The sequence below is a fragment of the Hemitrygon akajei genome, chromosome 1, assembly GCF_048418815.1.
Source record: "Hemitrygon akajei chromosome 1, sHemAka1.3, whole genome shotgun sequence".
In the NCBI taxonomy this organism is placed as follows: Eukaryota; Metazoa; Chordata; class Chondrichthyes; order Myliobatiformes; family Dasyatidae; genus Hemitrygon; species Hemitrygon akajei.
The window spans coordinates 73,189,536-73,210,056 of record NC_133124.1 but is presented as its reverse complement, the minus strand read 5'-3'; the positions used below and the strand labels follow the sequence as shown (position 1 = coordinate 73,210,056).

At 48.8% G+C, this 20,521-nt stretch overlaps 1 protein-coding gene across 10 annotated transcripts in view; it reads left to right on the top strand.

Annotated features, from left to right (window-relative positions):
- The window catches only part of znf521 (zinc finger protein 521), a 464,427-nt gene that overhangs the window by 170,831 nt on the left and 273,075 nt on the right, over positions 1–20,521 (top strand). For 5 of the 10 annotated variants that reach the window (XR_012098951.1, XM_073045654.1, XM_073045627.1 and 2 more), the window contains exons 4-5: positions 4,648–4,698; positions 15,008–18,471. Coding sequence is in view for 9 of the 10 variants with exons in the window: in XM_073045654.1 (XP_072901755.1) it covers positions 4,648–4,698; positions 15,008–18,471 (3,515 nt within the window). In the remaining variant the exon portion in view is untranslated. Of the gene's footprint in view, positions 1–870; positions 913–4,647; positions 4,699–15,007; positions 18,472–20,521 lie in introns of those variants that run through there. The other 5 variants (XM_073045672.1, XM_073045635.1, XM_073045665.1 and 2 more) reach the window with 2 other exon arrangements.

Here is a 20,521-nt window from a genome sequence, read left to right as displayed (position 1 = left end):
GTGTTTCCCACTTCACTCTGGGGTGCTGAAGGATGAGCTGAGTCCCAGAAAGCAGAATGGGGCTGAGGGAATGACTGAACACAGACACAGACCCTCAATTGTTCGTATATGTTTCTACATTCACACACACACCCCCCCCCCCCCCACCGCCACACATAAGACCATAAGACATAGGAGCAGAATCAGGCCATTCAGCCCATCGAGTCTGCTCCACCATTCCATCATGTCTGATCCTGGATCCCACTCAACCCCATATACCTGCCTTCTCACCATATCCTTTGATGCTCTGACCGATCAGGAAACTATCAACTTTCGCTTTAAGTATACCCACGGACTTGGCCTCCACAGCCTGTGGCAGAACGTTCCACAGATTTACTACTCTCTGGCTAAAAAAAACTCCCCCTTACCTCTCTTCTAAAATGACACCCCTCAATTTTGAGACTGTGCCCTCTAGTTCTGGATATCCTCACCATAGGAAACATCCTCTTCACATCCATCCTATCTGGGCCTTTCAACATTCGGAAGGTTTCACTGAGATCCCCACACGTTCTTCTAAATTCCAGTGAGTACAGGCTCAAAAGACGCCGAACGCATTGTATTAACTTGTGCTCACATGGAGTCATGTGGTCAAACATCCTGGCAGGACAACCATCGCTTTAAACTTGCTAACCAATCATTGCAGCTTCAGGGTGTATGAGGAGAGGCCGAGAAGGTGAGATCAATGTCTCTGAAGGAGAGAGACACCACAGACACTTCTACTTCTTGAAAGTTGTTCTTTCTTGAAATAGTTGTACAAACTACGTATGTCTGAACAGTCCTGTTTCCTGATCCCACTCAGAGCCATCGAGTACAGCAACATGGAAACAGGCATTTTGGGCCAGATGGGCCACACCAACGAAAATGCACATCCAAGTAAGTCCTATTTGGCCCATGTCCCTTTAAACCTTTCCTGTCTATATAGCTGTCCAAGTAGTTTTTCAATCTTGTTGAAGTACCTACCTTAACCACTTCTTTGGGCAGTTGATTCCATATACCATCCATCGTCTGGATGCAAAAGTTGCTGTTCAATTTCCTATTAAATCTCTCCCCTCTCACCTTAAACCTGTGCCCTCTAGTTCTTGATTCCCCAACCCTGGGAAAAAGATTGAGCATTCACCTTATCTATTCTACTCACAATCTTATAAACCTCTATAAGAACACCCCTACTTCTACGCTTTAATGAACAAAGACCCAACCTGCTCAACTCATCTCCATAACTCAGTCCCTAGACAGTCTTCTGCACTCTTTCCAACTGTAATGCGTTGTTCCGATGGCAAGGTGATCAAAATGATAAGAATATCCCAAATGCAGCTTTATCAATGTCTATCCCAACTTTTATATTCAGTGCTCTGTCTAATGAAGGCCTTTTTCACTGCCTTGTATACCTGTGATGGAAATTTCAGGGAACTATGTACTTGTACTCCAAGGTTCCTTTGTTGTACAACACTCCGTAGGGCCCTGATGTTCACTGTGAGAATCCTACCTTAATCTGACCTTCCAAAATGCAACACCTCACACTATCTGAATTGAACTCCAGATTTCTATAATTTCCTTCCTTTGGAACTCTTGATAACTGCTAATCTTTTTGATTTGTGGAAAGTAAGAACAGTAGTAGGCCATTCGGGCTCTCAAACATGCATCACCATTCAATACTATCATTTGATGGTAACCACAACTCTATATTCCTGTCTACCCCCAGCAACATTTCACACCCTCGCGTATCAAAAAACAATCTTTATCTGCCTTAAAATAATTTAAAGACTCTGCCTCCATAACCTCACAGGGAGTTCCAACGATTCACAGCCCTTTCAGAGAAAATATTCTGCCTCAGTTCTGTCTCAAATGGGCGACCCTCTTATTTTCCTGCTGAGTTTGGGTTTGAGTCATTGATTGATACAACACAGAAACAGCCCTTCAGCCCAATTCGTCCCTATGGTGCCCACCAAGATAGCCCCATCTATCCCTCTAAACCTTTCCTATCAGTTGTACTTATCCAAATATCTTTTAAATGTCTCAACTACTTCTTCCGGCAGCTCATCCATATTCAGGTCCCTTATAAATCGTTGACGTACATTCTGCCATCCAATAGATCATTCCATACATGGAGAAAGTAGAAAGCAGAATATAACTTTACGGTTACAGGGAAAGAGTGGTGCAAGTAATAGTAACGTTCAGGGGTCACATTGAGGTACATTGGGAGATCAGGAATTAACCTTTAGGGTATGAGAGGTGTGTACAAGAATCTGATAACAGCAGGATAGCTGTTTAACAGCTGATTTTAAGCTCATGTACCTTTTGCCTGAAGGGAGGTAGGAGAAGAGAGAATGTCTGGAATGGGAGGGGTCCTGGATTATGTTGGCTGCTATTCTGGGTACAATTCCTCATTAAGCCACATATTTTACAGCTTTTGCACCTCCTCAGCGCCCTTTTCCTATCTGTTTCCAGTTCCGCCTGTCATACACCTCTCCCCTAATGACCTCCATTATCTTCTTCCTTATCAGAATACACCACTGAATGCCCTTAGTTCCAGTTTATTTCCTTCCAGCAGCCATTTCCAACCTTCAGCTTCCCCTCCCCCACCTGGCTTAACCTGCTCATCGTCATTCAAAAGACCCCTACCTTCGAGTCCACAAATCACCACTGGCCTATGTCAGATACCATAAGACCATAAGACATGGGAGCAGAATTAGGCCATCTGGCCCATCGAGTCTGCTCTGCCATTCAATCACGGCTGATCCTTTTTTTTCTCCCCTACCTCAGTTCCTGGCCTTCTCCCCGTAACCTTTGATGCCTTGTCCAATCAAGAACCTATCAATCTCTGCCTTAGATACACCCAACGACCTGGCCTCCACAGCTACCTATGGTAACAAGTTCCACAAACTCACCACCCTCTGGCTAAAGAAATTTCTCCACATCTCTGTTTTGAAAGGGCAGCTCTCTATCCCGAGGCTGTGCCCAGTTGTCCTAGACTCTCCCACCATGTGAAACATCCTTTCTACATCTACTCTGTCTAGGCCTTTCAACTTTTGAAAGGTTTCAATGAGATTCCCCTCATCCTTCTGAATTCCAGTGAGTACAGACCCAGAGCCATCAAACATCCCTCATATGATAACTCTTTCATTCCTGGAATCATCCTTGTGAACCTCCTCTGGACCCTCTCCAATGCCAACACATCTTTTCTCAGATGAGGAGCCCAGAACTGTTCACAATACTCACTATTCACAAGGTGAGACCTCACCAGTGTCTTATAAAGCCTCAGTATCACATCCCTGCTCTTGTATTCTACACCTCTTGAAATCAATGCTAACATGGCATTTACCTTCCTCACCACTGACTCAACCTGCAAGCTAACCTTTTAGGGTGTTTTGCATAAGGACTCCCAAGTCCCTTTGCATCTCAGATCTTTATACTTTACATCTCACATTCCTCCCCCCCTCCTCTTTATACCAGCCATGTCCCCTCCCCAATCTCAGTCTTGACACTGAGTTTAGACTGTCAGTTCCTTCCCTCCTCCACAGATGCTGCTCAAACCATTGAACTCCTCCAGCGACACATAAAACGGTGAAAGAGCTCACCAGGCCAGACAGCATCAATGGAGGAAAATGAACAGAATTCCCGCATCTTGTGTCTCCATGTCAAGTTCTTTACGAGTTAAGATTAGCTTCATTTGTCACCGGTACGTTGAAACATGCAGTGATCACCAGACTTCTGGCACCAGCACGCATGCCCACCACTCAGTAACTGGCCGTATGTCTTTAGAATGAGGGACGAAACAGGAGCACCCGGTGGAAACCCACGTGGTCATGGGGAGAACGTACAAACTCTGCAGCTGGAATTGAACCCTTATTGGTGATTTCTGGCACTGTAAAGCGATTGTGCTAGCCACTACACTACCTTACCCTACTTTCCTACCCTTCTGAATATTGTAGCTGCTGTAGATCAGTGTCCTCTAGGTCAGGCAGCATCTGTGGGGAGAGAAAGCTTTCAGAACGAGTTGAACTGTTGCAAAGGGAGTTCTAGACCCAGTGCCAGTGAAGGAATGGTAAATTATTTCCAAGTCAAGATGACTTTGGGGGTACCTACAGGTGGCGGCGTTCTCCTATAGCTGCTGCTTTCTTCTTTCCCGGTTACAGAAGTTAGCATTTAGGACAAGTTACCACATTCTCGAAGACTTGAAAGTTACTTGGTGTGTAGAGCATTCAAAGGGCTAAATATCCAAGCCCATTAAAATAAATTGCTTCTCGTCTTTTCATATTTTTTTGACCACATTAATGAGAGGAATTTGTGCAGTGGGCATTGGTGAGGGGAGACTGCCCTTATGTATTACTGAGAATTTTCAAAATCTGCCACCACTGAAACCATTAAAAATGATTCATTTTATGTGAATTAGGGATTTTATTTGAAGATGATAATTCCAGGGTATGAGGAAACAATTAAAACCATTAATCTTAATTAATTGAACTTCATAAAATAGATAGGGTCTTATCATAGTCTGTAGTTAGACAGCAGTGATTGCTTCACTAGTTCTGTTAATCTCATTCACTGGGTGATGTAAGCGGTGTTCCAGAACCAACAGTTAACTCTTCTACGATCACATTTCTTTCACAGGACTGTTTATTTTGAGTCAGGCCGTGACTTGGAGTATCGTGTACAGTTTTGGTAAATTGATTTATTATTGTCACATGTACAGTGAAAATCTTGTCTTACAATACAATCATACAGATCATTTCATTACTTGGCGTACTGAGGTAATGAAACAGAAAGCAGAGTAAAGGGTTACAGAGAAAGTGCAGTGCAGACAGACAATAAGGTGCAAGGTCATAAAGAGACAGATGATGAGGTCGTGAGTCTATCTTTTCATATTGTAACTGGGATTGAAGCTGTCCTTGTGCATGTTTTCGGGCTTTTGTACCTTCTGCCTGATCGGAGGGAGGAGTGGATGGTATGATGGCTGCTTTCCTGAAGCAGCGAGTAGTGTGGAGTCTAAGGAGGGCTTTATGGTTCCTTGTGGTCATAGACAGAGCAGTTGTCATACCAAACCACGATGCATCCAGATAGGTGCGGGGATAAACATTTGCAAAGGTCAAAGGGTTTGTTCCAAATTTCTTTAGCCTCCTATTGAAGTAGAGGCGTTCATGAGCTTTCTTGGTCATAGTTTCAACATGGTTGGACCAGGCCAGGCTGTGTGTAATACTCACTCCTAAGAACTCGAAGCTCTCAGCCCTCTAACCTCCATACTGTTGCGACAGACAGATGTTCACCACTCCCTTTCCTGAAGTCAGTGACCAACTCTTGTTTCACTGTCATTGAGAGAAAGATTGTTGTCATGACCCCATCTCACTAGGCTGTCTACCTCCTTCCTGTGCTCTGTCTGATTGTGAGAAATACGGCCAACTATAATCGTATCATCTGCAGGCTTGTATATGGAGTTTGAGCAGACTCTAGCCATGTGGTCATGAGCATACAGGGAGCAGAGCAGGGCACTGTGGAGTACCACTGTTTAGAATAATTATGGAAGAGGTGTCGCTGCCCATTCATACTGATTGCAGTCTGTTGGTCAGGAAGATAAGGATCCAGTCATGGTGGGAGGTGTTATGTAACAAGTCTAGGAGTTCGGAGGTGAGTTTGATTGGAATTGTAGTGTTAAAGGCAGAGCAGAAATCAATAAATTGTAGTCGTACATAGGGATCTTTACCAATAAGAAAAAATCTGCAGATGCTGGAATTCCAAGCAACACATGCAAAATGCTGGAGGAACTCAGCAGGCCCAGCAGCATCAATGGAAAAGAGTAGAGTCAACCTTTCGGGCCGAGACCCTTCAGCGGTGTCCCAGTATTTTGTGCGTGTTGCTAAGGATCCTTACTGTCCAGATGCTTCAGAGATGAATGTGAGGCCAGGGAGAAGGTGTTCACTGTAGACCTGTTTCAACAGGAGAATTGCAATAGGTTGAAATGCACTTCCGTTACAAGGAAGATGGTATGACAGAGGTATTTAAAATCATGAGTGGCACACATATGGTGAGGGGTCTTTTTTCAGGGTGGGGCTATCAAAAACTAGAGGAAGGTTGAAGATGAAAGGTTTAATAAGAACCCGAGGGGTAGCATTTTTACACAGTAGGAACCAGAAGAGGGGTTGAGGCAGGTATATTGGATATTTTAAAGTACTATGTGGACAGGTTTGTGAATGGCAGTAGTTTAGAGGGATACGGGCCAAGTGCTGGGAAAAGGAATAAATTTGAATATACATCTTGGTCAGCATAGGCAGATGGGTTGAATGGCCTTTCTCCATTATTAAATTGAAAAGCTTACAGAGAAGATTTACAAGGTTGCTGCTGGTCAAAGCTATAGGGAGAGGTTTAGCAGCCTAGGACTTTATTCCTCGGGATGTAGGAGACGGAGACTGGAATTATACACTCCACAGAGCCCAAGAAAAGCTCCCTCACTAAGTGTATTCAGTCAGAGATCAGTGGGGCTTTGCATATTGAAGGAATGAAGGGACATGGGGTTAGCACAGCAAAGTGGAGCTGAACTGGAACATCAGCTGTGATAGTACTGAGTGGTGGAGTAGCCAAGAGGGGCCGAATGGCCAGATCCGGCTTTTGCTTCTTATATTCTTACCTGATTATAAGGTGTGTGTGTGTGTGTGTGTGTGTGTGTGTGTGTGTGTGTGTGTGTGTGTTGTGTGTGCGTGTGTGTTGTGTGTGTGTGTGTGTGTGTGTGTGTGTGTGTGTGTGTGTGTTGTGTGTGCGTGTGTGTGTGTGTGTGTGTGTGTGTGTGTGTGTGTGTGTGTGTGTGTGTGTGTGTTGTGTGTGCGTGTGTGTGCGTGTGTGTTGTGTGTGTGTGTGTGTGTGTGTTGTGTGTGCGTGCGTGTGTGCGTGTGTGCGTGTGTGTTGTGTGTGTGTGTGTGTGTGTGTGTGTGTGTGTGTGTGGAGGTGAGTAGTGTGGGGTGTCTGTGTGTGTGTGTGTGTGTGTGTGTGTGTGTGTGTGTGTGTGTGTGTGTGTGTGTTGTGTGTGCGTGTGTGTTGTGTGTGTGTGTGTGTGTGTGTGTGTGTGTGTGTGTGTGTTGTGTGTGCGTGTGTGTGCGTGTGTGTTGTGTGTGTGTGTGTGTGTTGTGTGTGCGTGTGTGCGTGTGTGCGTGTGTGTTGTGTGTGTGTGTGTGTGTGTGTGTGTGTGTGTGTGGAGGTGAGTAGTGTGGGGTGTCTGTGTGTGTGTGTGTGTGTGTGTGTGTGTGTGTGTGTGTTGTGTGTGCGTGTGTGTGCGTGTGTGTTGTGTGTGTGTGTGTGTGTGTGTTGTGTGTGCGTGTGTGCGTGTGTGTGTGTGTGTGTGTGTGTGTGTTGTGTGTGCGTGTGTGTTGTGTGTGCGTGTGTGTTGTGTGTGTGTGTGTGTGTGTGTTGTGTGTGCGTGTGTGTGCGTGTGTGTTGTGTGTGTGTGTGTGTGTGTGTGTGTGGAGGTGAGTAGTGTGGGGTGTCTGTGTGTCAGACTCAGTGAGCTGTGTTGATTGTGCACAGCTCCTGGTCCTCTGCTGACATGTTTAAAACGAGAAGAGGATTTGATTTGGTAAATGCTGAGAAACTATTTCCTCTGGTGGGATGTGGGCTGCGTGGAGCATGGTGTTAATGTACGTGACGGACCATTCAGGAGAGACATCAAGAAACACTTATTCACACAGAGAAGTAGAAATGTAGAGTTCTTTCCCCCAAAGGGCTGTGGTTGCTAGAATAATTGGAGCTTTCAAGACAGAGATCGATAAGTTTTTGTTAGGGAGGTTTATCAAGGGACAGCAGCAAAGGTGGTGAATGGAGGAGATGGAAATCAGCCATGATTTCATTGAACCACAGAATGGGCTCAAGGGGCAGAATGGCCTTGCCCTAATCTAATATGGATAACTGATAAACCTTCAGGGGAGTAATTAGGAGCCAAAGTTTGGTTGGTAAGAAGAGTTTTGTGAAGATTGTTTGAAACTGATAAGATAAATATTGAGAAGGATTGTGAAGATTTAGGACACTGTAAGAAGAAATAGTTGGTTAAAATCACAGCCCAAAGAAATTCCTGCTTTTCTGTAACACTAGGTCCTGTTCAACTTGCACACTATCATTCAGTGTGGCTGAGGAGTGATGGGTATTGGAGGAAACGCGGGTTGTTGGTTAAGAACACACAGGAACAAGCCCTTCGGCCCGCTGTGTCTGTGCCCAGCACAATGCCAGTCTAAATAATATTGTCCTTCTGAACATGATCCACATCCCTCCATTCCCTGCCTGTTCATGTGTCTGTCTAAAAACCCATACAACAGATCCCTATCATATCTACCATCCCTGACAGTACATTCCACTCACTGTTAAAAAAACGTGCCCACTCATCTCCTCTGAAATTTTCTCTCTCACCTCAAACCTATTTGACACTTCCACCCTGAGGAAAAGACTCTGCCAGCCTACCGTATTTATGACTCACAATTTTATAAATTTCTATCAGATTGCCCCTCAGCCTCCAGTGCTCTAGAGGAGTCAACTCAAGTTTGTCCAACCTGTCCTTTCAGCTCCAATGCAGGCAACGTGCTGGAGAGCCCCTTCAGTACCCTGGATCATGACTGTGGTTTTTCCAGCACCACTCCTGTCGTCCTCTGCACTTTGTTGCCCCAGTGCCTTTCAGGTGTGCTGAGAACTCACAACTAGATTGTAAAACAGCCAGAGTCAAAGTCACTTGGTGCAGTTAGACTGAATGGTAGTATAACGTGTAACTGTGTAAATGCATGACTGTGGTGGTATGTGAGTCTTTGAGTCATAGAAAACTACAGCACACAAACAGGCCCTTCAGCCCATCTAGTCTATACCGAACCTCCCTAGGCGCATGAACCTGCACCTGTACCATAGTCCTCCACACCCCTCCGATACGTGTACCTATCCAAACTTCTCTTGAACATTGAAATTGAAATCACATCCACCACTTGCACTGACAGCTCGTTCCACTCTCTCACCACTCTCTGAGTGAGGATGTTTCCCCTTAATCATTTCACCTTTTACCCTTAACCCATGACCTCTAGTTGTAGTCTCACCCAGCCTCAGTGGAAAAAGCCTGCTTGCATTTATCCTGTCTGTATACCTCTATCTGCTCAATCTTTTATGTTGTAGGAATAAAGTTCTAACCTAGTCAATCTTTCCTTATAACTTAGGTCCTCCAGTCCTGGTAACCCCCTTGTAAATCTTCTCTGCATTCTTTCAATGTTATTTACATCTTTCCTGTAGGTAGGTGACCAGAAGTACACACAATACTCCAGATTAGGTTTCACCAACGTCTTATACAACTTCAACATAACCATAAGACCAAAAGATATAGGAACAGAATTAGGCCATTTGGCCCCATTGAATCTGCTCCGCCATTTCATCATGGCTGATCCATTTTCCCTCTCAGCCCCAATCTCCTGCCTTCTCCCCATATCTCTTCATGCCCTGACTAATCAAGAATCTATCAACCTCTGCTTTAAATATACCCAATGACTTGGCCTCCAGAGTTGCCTGTGGCAATGAATTCCACAGATTCACCACTCTCTGGCTAAAGAAATTTCTCCTCATCTCTATTCTAAAAGGATGACCCTCTATTCTGAGGCTGTGTTCTCTGGTTGTAGACTCTCCCACCATCAAGGCCTGCCAGCATTCAAAAGGTTTCAGTGAGGTCACCACTCATTCTTCTGAATTCCAGTGAGTAGAGGCCCAGAGCCATCAAACACTCCTCATATGACCAGCCTTTGAATCCCGGAATCATTTTCATGAAACTCTTTTGAACCCTCTCCAATGTCAGCACATCTTTTCTTAAATAAAGAGCCAAAAACTGCTCACAATACTCCAAGTGAGGCCTCACCAGTGCTTTATAAAGCCTCAACACTACATCCTTGCTTTTATATTCTAGTCCTCTTGAAATGAAAGCTAACCTTGTATTTGCCTTCCTTACCACTGACTCGACCTGCAAATTAACCTTCAGGGAATCCTGCACAAGGACTCCCAAGTCCCTTTGCACCTTAGATTTTTGAATTTTCTCTCCATTTAGAAAATAATCAACCCTTTCATTTCTTCTACCAAAGTGCATGAAAGGGTAGACTATTTTCTCCTGACTTCTGTACTCAGTACATTGATCTATGAAGGCCAATGTGCCAAAAGATTTCTTAACGCCAATGTACCTATGATGCCACTTTCACTGAATTATGGGCCTGTATTCCTAGATCCCTTTGTTCTACTGCACTCCTCAGTGTCCTGCCGCTCACTGTATAAGACCTACCCCAGGTGAACCTCTCAAAATACAACACCTGACGCTTGTCTGCATTAAATTCCATCTGCCATTTTTCAGCCCATTTTTCCAACTGGTCCAGATCCCACTGCAGGCTTTGATAGTCTCCTTCGCTGTCTGCTACACCCCAAATCTTGGAGTCATCTGCAAATCTGCTGATCCAGTTAACCACATTATCATCCTGATTGTTGATACAGATGACAAACAACAGCGGACCCAGCACCGATCCCTTCAGCACACCACTAGTCACAGGCCTCCAGTCAGAGAGAATGAACATGTGTATTGCTTGAGTTTTCCAGCATCTGTGGATTTTGTTATTTGTCTGTGTGAACGTGTGTTTGAGTTTGTGTGTTAGGTAATGAGTTAGTGGGTAAATGTGCAGGAGCGTGTCAGTGGTAACCGGGTTATTGCTGCCACGTGTACAGAGGTACAGTGAAAACCTTTGTTTTGTGTGCCAAACAGATCATATCATTACTTCAGTGCAGCTGGACAATAAAGCACATAGTCGTAGCCAGGTAGATTGTGAGGTCAAGAGTCCATCTTAATGCACGAAGGGAATATTCAATAGTCAATAGCAGTAGCTGCCACCCCACCCACCTCTGTATTCTGAACATCATTCTCTAATTTACACCATCTTCAACATGATCCTGCCACTGAACACATCTTTCCTAACCCCCTCTGCACCCTTTCCACTGGGCTTGCTCTCCACCTGACTCTCTTGTTCACTTGTCCTGCTCCACTGATCTCCCTCCTGGCGTTTAACACTGCAGTCTTGACTAGTGCTGCACCTGCCCAGACACAGTACCCCGTACCCCGTCCTTCCTTGGGGCCTCCTCTGCAGTGGTGAGTCTCAATGTAGATTAACGGCTACTTCGCTGGGCACCTTTGCTCCATTCACCATAAAAGGTGGGATTTCCTGGTGGCCATCGACTTCCCATTTCACCATTTCGGTCTATGCCACCTGTACTGTCGCTTTCAGATTGGAGAAGCAATACCATTTTCAGTCTGGATAGCCTCCAACCTGATGGCATAAATATCAATGTCTCTCCTCCTCCTTCCTTCTCTATTTGTCCATTCCCATTCTGGCTCCCTCTTGCCCCATTGCTGCCCATCACCTCACCCCGGAATTCCTTCCCCTTCCCCTTCTTCCATGTCCATTCTCCTCTGTTATCAGATCCCTGCTTCTTCAGCCCTTTACCTCTTCCACCTATCACTTCCAAGCTTCTTACTTCTCCCACACCTGCCCTCCTTCCCCACATTTGGTTTTGCCTGTCTCCTGCCCCTCTTCCACCTTCTTATTCTAGCTTCTTCCCCCTCCTTTCCAGTCCTGATTCAGAGTCTCGGCTCAAACTGTCGTCTGTTTATTCCTCTCCATAGGCGCTGCCTGACCTGCTGTGTTCCTCCAACATTTTGTTTGTTTTTCTCTGCACTTTCAGCATCTGTGGAATCTTGAGTCAGGGATAGAAACTGTTTTTGAGCCTGGTGGGAGCAGCATCCCAGCTTTTGTATCTCCTGCCCAGTGGGAGTCGGAGAAGAGAAGATGCCCAGAGTGGGTTCGGGGATCTTGATTACGCTGGCTCCTTTACTGAAGCAGTGAGAAGTGTAGACTGGATGGATGAGTGTCTGTGCCAGTGTAAGTGTGAGTGAAGGAGGGTGAGTGTGAGTGTGAGAAAGAGAGAGTGTGTGTGTGAGAGAGAATGTGTGTGAGTGAGTGTGGGAGAAATTGTGTGTATGAGAGAGTGTGTGTGAGTGTGAGAGAGAGAATGTGTGTGAGTGTGTGTGGGAGAAATTGTGTGTATGAGTGTGTGTGAGAGAATGTGAAAGAGAGAATGTGTGAAAGAGAGAAAGTGTGTGAGAGAATGTGTGTGAGTGAGTGTGGGAGAAGTGTGTATGAGAGAGTGTGTGTGAGTGTGAGAGAGAGATTGAGTGTGCGTGTGTGTGTGTGGGAGAAATTGTGTGTATGAGTGTGTGTGAGAGAATGTGAAAGAGAGAATGTGTGAAAGAGAGAAAGTGTGTGAGAGGGAGAATGTGTGTGAGTGAGTGTGGGAGAAGTTGTGTGTATGAGAGAGTGTGTGTGAGTGTGAGAGAGAGATTGAGTGTGTGTGTGTGTGAGTGTGTGTGTGTGTGTGAGAACATGTGAGTGTTGTTCTCGTGCTGTGATAGCAGCGAGAAGTGCAGTCAAATTTTGAAAGCAAATTTCCTGCAATCAAGGATCTCAACCTGAAATATCAACTGCCTACAACAAATCCTGTAACAAATGCTGCCTTACCTACAAGCATCGTAATGCCTTTTAACTAACTACTCTCAATGATTCAAACATAGAACAGTACAGGCCAAATTTGAAGAAATGAGAAAGGATCTAAAAAGCGTGGATTGGGACAGGTTGTTCTCTGGCAAGGATGTAGTTGGTAAGTGGGAGGCCTTCAAAGGAGAAACTCTGAGAGTGCAGAGTTTGTATGTTCCTGTCAGGGTTAAAGGTAAAGTGAATAAGAATAAGGAACCTTGGTTTTCGAGGGATATTGGAACTCTGATAAAGAAGAGAGAGATGTATAACATATATAGGCAAAAGGGAGGAAATAAGATGCTTGAGGAGTGTAAAAAGAGTAAGAAAATACTTAAGAAAGAAATCAGGAGGGCTAAAAGAAGACATGAGGTTGCTTTGGCAGTCAGGGTGAAGGATAATCCTAAGAGCTTCTACAGGTATGTTAAGAGCAAAAGGATAGTAAGGTATAAAATTGGTCCTCTTGAAAATCAGAGTGGTCGGCTATGTAGGGAACCAAAAGAAATGGGAGAGATATTAAATAGGTTTTTTGCATCTGTATTTACTAAGGAAACTGGAATGGAGTCTATTGAAACAAGGCAAACAAGTAGGGAGGTCATGGAACTTACACAGATTAAAGAGGAGGAGGTGCTTGCTGTCTTGAGGCAAATCAGGGTAGATAAATCCCCAGGACCTGACAGGGTATTCCCTCGGACCTTGAAGGAGACTAGTGTTGAAATTGCACGGGCCCTGGCAGAAATATTTAAAATGTCGATATCCACAGGTCAGATCCCGGAGGATTGCAGGATAGCTCATGTAGTTCCGTTGTTTAAAAAAGGCTCAAAGAGTAAGCCGGGAAATTATAGGCCGGTAAATTTGACATCAGTAGTAGGTAAATTATTGGAAAGAATACTAAGAGATAGGATCTACAAGTATTTGGATAGACAGGGACATTAGAAAAAGTCAGCATGGCTTTGTGCGTGGTAGGTCATGTTTAACAAATCTATTAGAGTTTTCGAGGAGGTTACCAGGAAAGTGGATGAAGGGAAGGCAGTGGATGTTGTCTACATGGACTTCAGTAAGGTCTTTGACAAGGTCCCACATGGGAGGTTAGTTGGGAAGATTCAGTCGCTAGGTATACATGGTGAGGTAGTAAATTGGATTAGACATTGGCTCAGTGGGAGAAGTCAGAGAGTGATAGTGGAGGATTGCTTCTCTGAGTCGAGGCCTGTGACTAGTGGTGTGCCACAGGGATCTGTGCTGGGTCCATTGTTATTTGTCATCTATATCAATGATCTGGATGATAATGTGGCAAATTTGCTGATGATACAAAGACTGGAGGTGTAGTGGACAGTGAGGAAGGTTTTCAAAGCTTGCAGAGGGATTTGGACCAGTTGGAGGAATGGGCAGAAAAATGGCAGATGGAGTTTAATACAGACTAGTGTGAGATATTGCACTTTGGAAGGAAAAACCAAGGTAGAACATACAAGGTAAATGGTAGGGTACTGAGGAGTGCAGTAGAGCAGAGGGATCTGGGAGTACAGATACATAATTCCCTAAAAGTGGCGTCACAAGTACATAGGGTCGTGAAGAGAGCTTTTGGTACATTGGCCTTTATAAATCAAAGTATTGAGTATAAGAGTTGGAACGTGTGGAATGGTGAGGTTGTATAAGACATTGGTGAGACCGAATTTGGAGTATTGTGTGCAGTTTTGGTCACCTAATTACAGGAAGGATATTAATGAGGTTGAAAGAGTGCAGAGAAGGTTTACAAAGAAGTTGCCGGGACGTGAGAAACTGAGTTAGAGAAAGGTTGAATAGGTTAGGACTTCATTCCCTGGAGCATAGGAGAATGAGGGGTGATTTAATAGAGGTGTAATAAAATAATGATGGGTATAGATAGAGTGAATGCAAGCAAGCTTTTTCCACTGAGGCTAGGGGAGAAAAAAACCAGAGGTCATGGGTTAAGGGTGAAGGGGGAAAAGTTTAAAGGGAACATGGAGGGGGCTTCTTCACGCAGAGAGTGGTGGGCGTGTGGAATGAGCTGCCAGATGAAGTGGTGAATGTGGGCTCACTTTGACATTTAAGATAAACTTGGACAGGTACATGGATGAGAGGTGTTTGAAGGGATATGGTCCAGGTGCAGGTCAGTGGGACTAGGCAGAAAAATGGTTCGGCATAGCCAAGAAGGGCCAAAAGGCCTGTTTCTGTGCTGTAATGTTCTATGGTTCTACAGCACCAGAACTCGCCCTTTGGCCCACAATGTCTGTGCATACCATGATGCCAATCTAACTAATCCTACCTGCCTGCATATGTCCATATGCACAAATATACAGGATGTGCTGGGCAGATGTTGGGAGGGGTAGGGGTCACAAATGTAGTGGGGGATGAATGGTTACGCGCACTGACCACCCTCTCATCTCTCTCCCTTGCAGATGGCCCCGATGCGGAGGATGACCCCTCGTGCTCGTGGCCCCCCTCCTCCCCGTCCAGCAAGGACCAGGGCTCGCCGAACCACGGCGAGGGTCTGGAGGTGGGCGAGGAAGAAGGCGGGGCGGGACTGCCCTACCCCTGCCAGTTCTGCGACAAGTCCTTCAGCCGGCTGGGCTTCCTGAAGCACCACGAGCAGACCCACGGGGACAAGCTGCCCTTCCGCTGCACCTTCTGCAGCCGCCTCTTCAAGCACAAGCGCAGCCGTGACCGCCACCTCAAGCTGCACACTGGCGACAAGAAGTACCACTGCAGCGAGTGCGAGGCTGCCTTCTCCCGCAGCGACCACCTCAAGATCCACCTCAAGACCCACGCCTCCAGCAAGCCCTACCGCTGTCCCGTCTGCCGCCGAGGCTTCCTCACCCCCAGCTCCCTCAGTGGCCACATGCAGGTTCACGAGAAGCCCAGGGGCGGGCCTTCCCCTCCCCCCTCCGCCCCCTCCTCCACCTCCTCTTCCTCCTCCTGCTCCGCCGCCGCCCTCTCCCGGCTGGACGGCTGCTGGAGGCCGCCCGAGAGCCGGAAGTGCAGCCGGTGCGAGGAGGGCTTCGACCTGCCTGAGGAGCTGCAGCGGCACATCGGGGAGTGCCACCCCGAGCGCTCGCCCTCCGAGGAGGACGCCGGAGTGGGGGGCGTGGTTCTGGCCCCCACGCCAGGCCCCGGCCCCGGCCTGCAGTGCGCCTGCTGCTCCGAGCCCTTCGCTGAGGAGGGGGCGCTGCTGGCCCACGCCGGCCGCGCCCACAGCCGGGACCAGCCGCCCCGTTGCGGCCTCTGCGCTCAGCGTCTGCTCTCCGCCGAGGAGCTGCGGGCCCACCTGGAGGCCCACCGGCGGGCCGAGGCCGCCGGCAGCCGCAGCCCCTCGGTGGTGACCCTGGGCTACGCCTCTGTCTCCAGTACCACGCCCGACTCCAACCTGTCGGCCGACAGCTGCTCGGCCGTGCCCGATGGGGGCAACCCCGCACCCCAACCTCAGCCCCAGCCCCTGCTGCTGCTGCCCAGGCAGAGGAGCAGGAAGAGGGGGTCCCAGCCAGCACCAGACGGGGCCGGCCCCCTCCTCAAGCGGCCACGCGAGAGCTACAGCTGCACGCACTGCGCCCAGCGGGCCTTCAGCAGCCTGGCCGTCCTGCAGGCTCACTTGAAGGCCGCGCACCTGGACCAGCCTGAGCAGCTGCACCCCTGCCAGCTCTGCCTGGAGAGCCTGCCCTCCCTCCTCAACCTGCACGAGCACCTGCGACAGGCCCACGGCGGTGAGGCAGAGCAGGCCCTCCCTCCAGCCCCGGCCGCCATCGCGGCCTCCTCCTCCCCCTCCCCTTTCCCCTGCAACTTCTGCTCGGAGGCGCCAGCTGATCTGAACAGCCTGCAGGAACACATCCGCCGCTGCCACAGTCTGGCCACCGGGCAGCCCCCCTCCAAGGGCAGCAACGCCTTCTTCTGCCCCCACTGCCTGATGGGCTTCCTGACGGAGGCCTCGCTGGAGGATCATGCCCGGCGGACCCACTCCCAGACCACCCCGGCCCCCAGCCTCGACTCGCCCTCACTCCTCGCTGCCACCGCGCCCCACCAGGAGCCCCTGCTGGAGGTCTACTCATGCCCCTACTGCACCAACTCGCCCGTGTTCAGCAGCGTGCCCCGGCTCAACAAGCACGTGAAGGAGAACCACAAGAACGTGCCGCTGGCCCTGGCCTACGACAACGGAAGCCGCAGATCGAGCCCCGCCTCGCCCGAGCAAGGGGGTCCCGTCAAGGCGGGCCAGGGAGGGTCCCAGCTCCCCGGCGAGTATGCCTGCAGCCAGTGCGGCGCCAAGTTTACGTCGCCGGACGGCTTCCAGGCTCACCTGAAGACACACCTGGGCGCCGTCCAGAGGAAGCTGGCCTGCCCGCAGTGCAGCAAGGAGCTGCCGAACCACGAGGCGCTCCTCAAGCACGTCACCGTCCACTTCACGGTCACCTCCACCTACTACATCTGCGAGAGCTGCGACAAGCAGTTCACCTCCGTCGACGACCTGCAGAAGCACCTGCTGGACATGCACACCTTCATCTTCTTCCGCTGCACCCTGTGCCAGGAGATCTTCGACTCCAAGGTCTCTGTCCAGCTGCACCTGGCCGTCAAGCACAGCAACGAGAAGAAGGTGTACCGCTGCACTTCCTGCAACTGGGACTTTGCCGGCGAGGCCGAGCTGCAGCTGCACGTCAAGCTGAACCACCTGGAGCACCGGGGCAAGGCGCACCGCTGCATCTTCTGCGGCGAGCTCTTCGGCACCGAGGTGGAGCTGCAGTGCCACGTCACCAGCCACAGCAAGAAGTACAACTGCAAGTTCTGCAGCAAGGCCTTCCACGCCATCATCCTGCTGGAGAAGCACCTGCGCGAGAAGCACTGCGTCTTCGAGGGCCGGGGCCCGGCCTGTGCCGCCAACGGGGCCTCCGAGCCGCTGCACAAGGAGGATGAGGAGGCTGCGGCGACTGCGGCCGAGCTGCAGACCATCCTGGCCAACCACCGGGAGGCCCAGAGCAGCCGGGACGGCAGCGAGGAGGACCTGGACGGGGCCGAGACCATGTACGCCTGCGACATCTGCGGGGCGGCCTACACCATGGAGTCGCTCCTGCAGAACCACCAGCTCCGGGACCACAACATCCGGCCGGGGGAGAGCGCCATGGTGCGGCAGAAGGCCGAGCTGATCAAGGGCAGCCACAAGTGCGACGTCTGCTCCCGGACCTTCTTCTCGGAGGGCGGGCTGAGGGAGCACGCCCAGACTCACCTGGGCCCGGTCAAGCACTACATGTGCCCCATCTGCGGCGAGCGGTTCCCCTCCCTCCTCACCCTCACCGAGCACAAGGTGACACACAGCAAGAGCCTGGACACCGGCACCTGCCGCATCTGCAAGATGCCGCTGCAGTCGGAGGAGCAGTTCCTGGAACACTGCCAGATGCACCCCGACCTCCGGAACTCCCTGACCGGCTTCCGCTGCGTGGTCTGCATGCAGACCGTCACCTCCACGCTGGAGCTGAAGATCCACGGGACCTTCCACATGCAGAAGACGGGCGGCGGCCCGGGAGGGCAGCAGGCCCAGCGGGGGCAGCCCCTGCCCAAGCTCTACAAGTGCGCCTCGTGCCTACAGGAGTTCCGCTCCAAGCAGGACTTGGTGAAGTTGGACATCAACGGGCTGCCCTACGGACTGTGCGCCTCCTGCGTGGGCGGGGGAGGGGGGAAGCGGACCGGCACCCCTCCCGTCGGCCCCGAGGGGGCGCCGCCCCAGAGCCGCTGCGTCAGCTGCAACGTGAAGTTCGAGAGCGAGAGCGAGCTGCGGAGCCACGCCCTGTCGGCCCACCCCGAACCGGCACCCGAGGGCCCCCGGCGCCCCAGGACGCCCCAGGTCTCTCCCCTGTCCAAGGTCAGCCCGTCTCAGCCGGAAGAGGTAATGGCGAGGGGGGAATCACAGGGCTGCAGGGTATCGTGGCCGGGTGCAGGAAGGGCATGGGAACTTTGGTCGTGGTGCAGGAGGAGTTCACTGGAATGCGGCCTGGCTTGGAGGGTGTGAGCTGTAAGGAGAGACATGGAGACGTACAGCAGGGAATCAGGTCCTTTGGCCAAAAGGTTCAATGCCGACCGAGATTCCCTGTTGTATCTCCATCCACTGCCTTTCCATAGGGTCATAGAGTCAAACAGCATGGGAACTGGGCCTTCTGCTCTACTGGGCCACACTCATGAAGATTCCCTGTTGAATCTGCTTCACTGTCCTTTCATAGGATCATGGCCCTTTGCTCAACTGCTCCATGCTGGCTAAGATCGAAATTGCTTTGCCATTGTCACATGTACCGAGCTACAGTTAAAAGCTGGTCTTGCATGCCATTCAGACAGAGCAAACCATTACACAGAGCACTGAGGTAGAACAATAACAGAATGCAGAGTAAAATGTTACAGTTACAGAGAAAGTGCATTGTGGGTAGACAATACAATACAAGATTAGACAATGAGAATCAGAATCAGGTTTATTATCACCAGCGTGTGTCGTGAAATTTGTTAACTTAGCAGCAGCTGTTCAATGCAATACATAATGTAGAAGAAATCAATTAATCAATTGTGATATATGTATATTGAATAGGTTAAAAGGTGCAAAAACAGAAATAATATATATAAAAAAAGTGAGGTAGTGTCCAAGGGTTCAAAGTCCATTTAGGAATCGGATGGCAGAGGGAAAGAAGCTGTTCCTGAATTGCTGAGTGAGTGCTTCAGACTTCTGTACCTCCTACCTGATGGTAACAGTGAGAAAAGGGCATGCCCTGGGTGCTGGAGGTCCTTAATAATGGACGCTGCCTCTCTGAGACACCGCTCCCTGACGATACCCTGGGTACTTTGTAAGGTAGTCCCCAAGATGGAACCCAAGAAAGATTGTGAGGTCAAGAGTCTATCTTATTGTACTAGAGAGCTGTTAAATAGTCTAATAACCGCAGGGTAGCAGCTGTTTATGAACATGCTGCTTTGTGATTTCATGCTTTTGCATGGCGATCTGTATACCTTTTTCCTGGTGCTCTAGTTCCCATTCCCCTGCAAATTCGAGTTCCATGAGGATGGGAACCAGAGCACCAGAACAGATAGTGGAGTGGTTGTGGAGAAAGATATTGTTAAGCCTACATACAAAGTCAGGATTCAAAAGGTCCCAACCAGAGAATGCGATACTACATCTTCTATGAGGGAAACGCTAAAGGGGGAGGGGTGGCATTACTAGTCGGGGACAATGTCACGGCTGTGCTCAGACAGGTAGACTGAAGAGCTCTACTACTGAGGCTTTATAGATAGAGCTGAGGATTAGGAAAGGTATGACCATGTTAATGGACTTATATTACAGACCGTAGCATTTAGAGGAACTAATTTGTAGAAATTGCACGCTGTTACCACAAACATAAAGTTGTGATAGTAGATGACTTTAACTTTCCACATATTGACTGGGACTCCCATTCTGTAAAAGGACTGGATGGGAAAGAGTTCGCCAAATGTGTTCAGGAAAGTTTCCTCAACCAGTACATGGAAGTCCCAACTAAAGAGTGTGATAGTAGATCTCCTGTTGGGGGTTGAGACAGAGCAGGTGACAGAAGTTTGTGTAGGGGAACACTTTGCAACTAGTGACCATAGTGCCATTAGTTTCAAGGTAATTATGGAAAAAGATAGGTCTGGTCCTTGGTTTGGCCTTTCTCCAGTTCTAAATTGGAGAAAGGTCAACTGTGATGGTATCAGAAAGGATCTAGCAAGTGTAGACTGGAACAGGCTGTTTTCTGGCAAAGGTGTACTTGGTAAGTGGGATCCTTTAAAAGTGAAATTTTGAGAGTAGAGATTATAGGTTCCTGTCAGAATAAAAGATCTGATAGATTCCCTGTCAGATTTAGGGAAACTTGCGTTTTGAGAGATATTGAGGCCCTGGTTAAGGAAAAGAAAGTACAGAGCAGGTCTCAGAAAACAGAAATCAATGA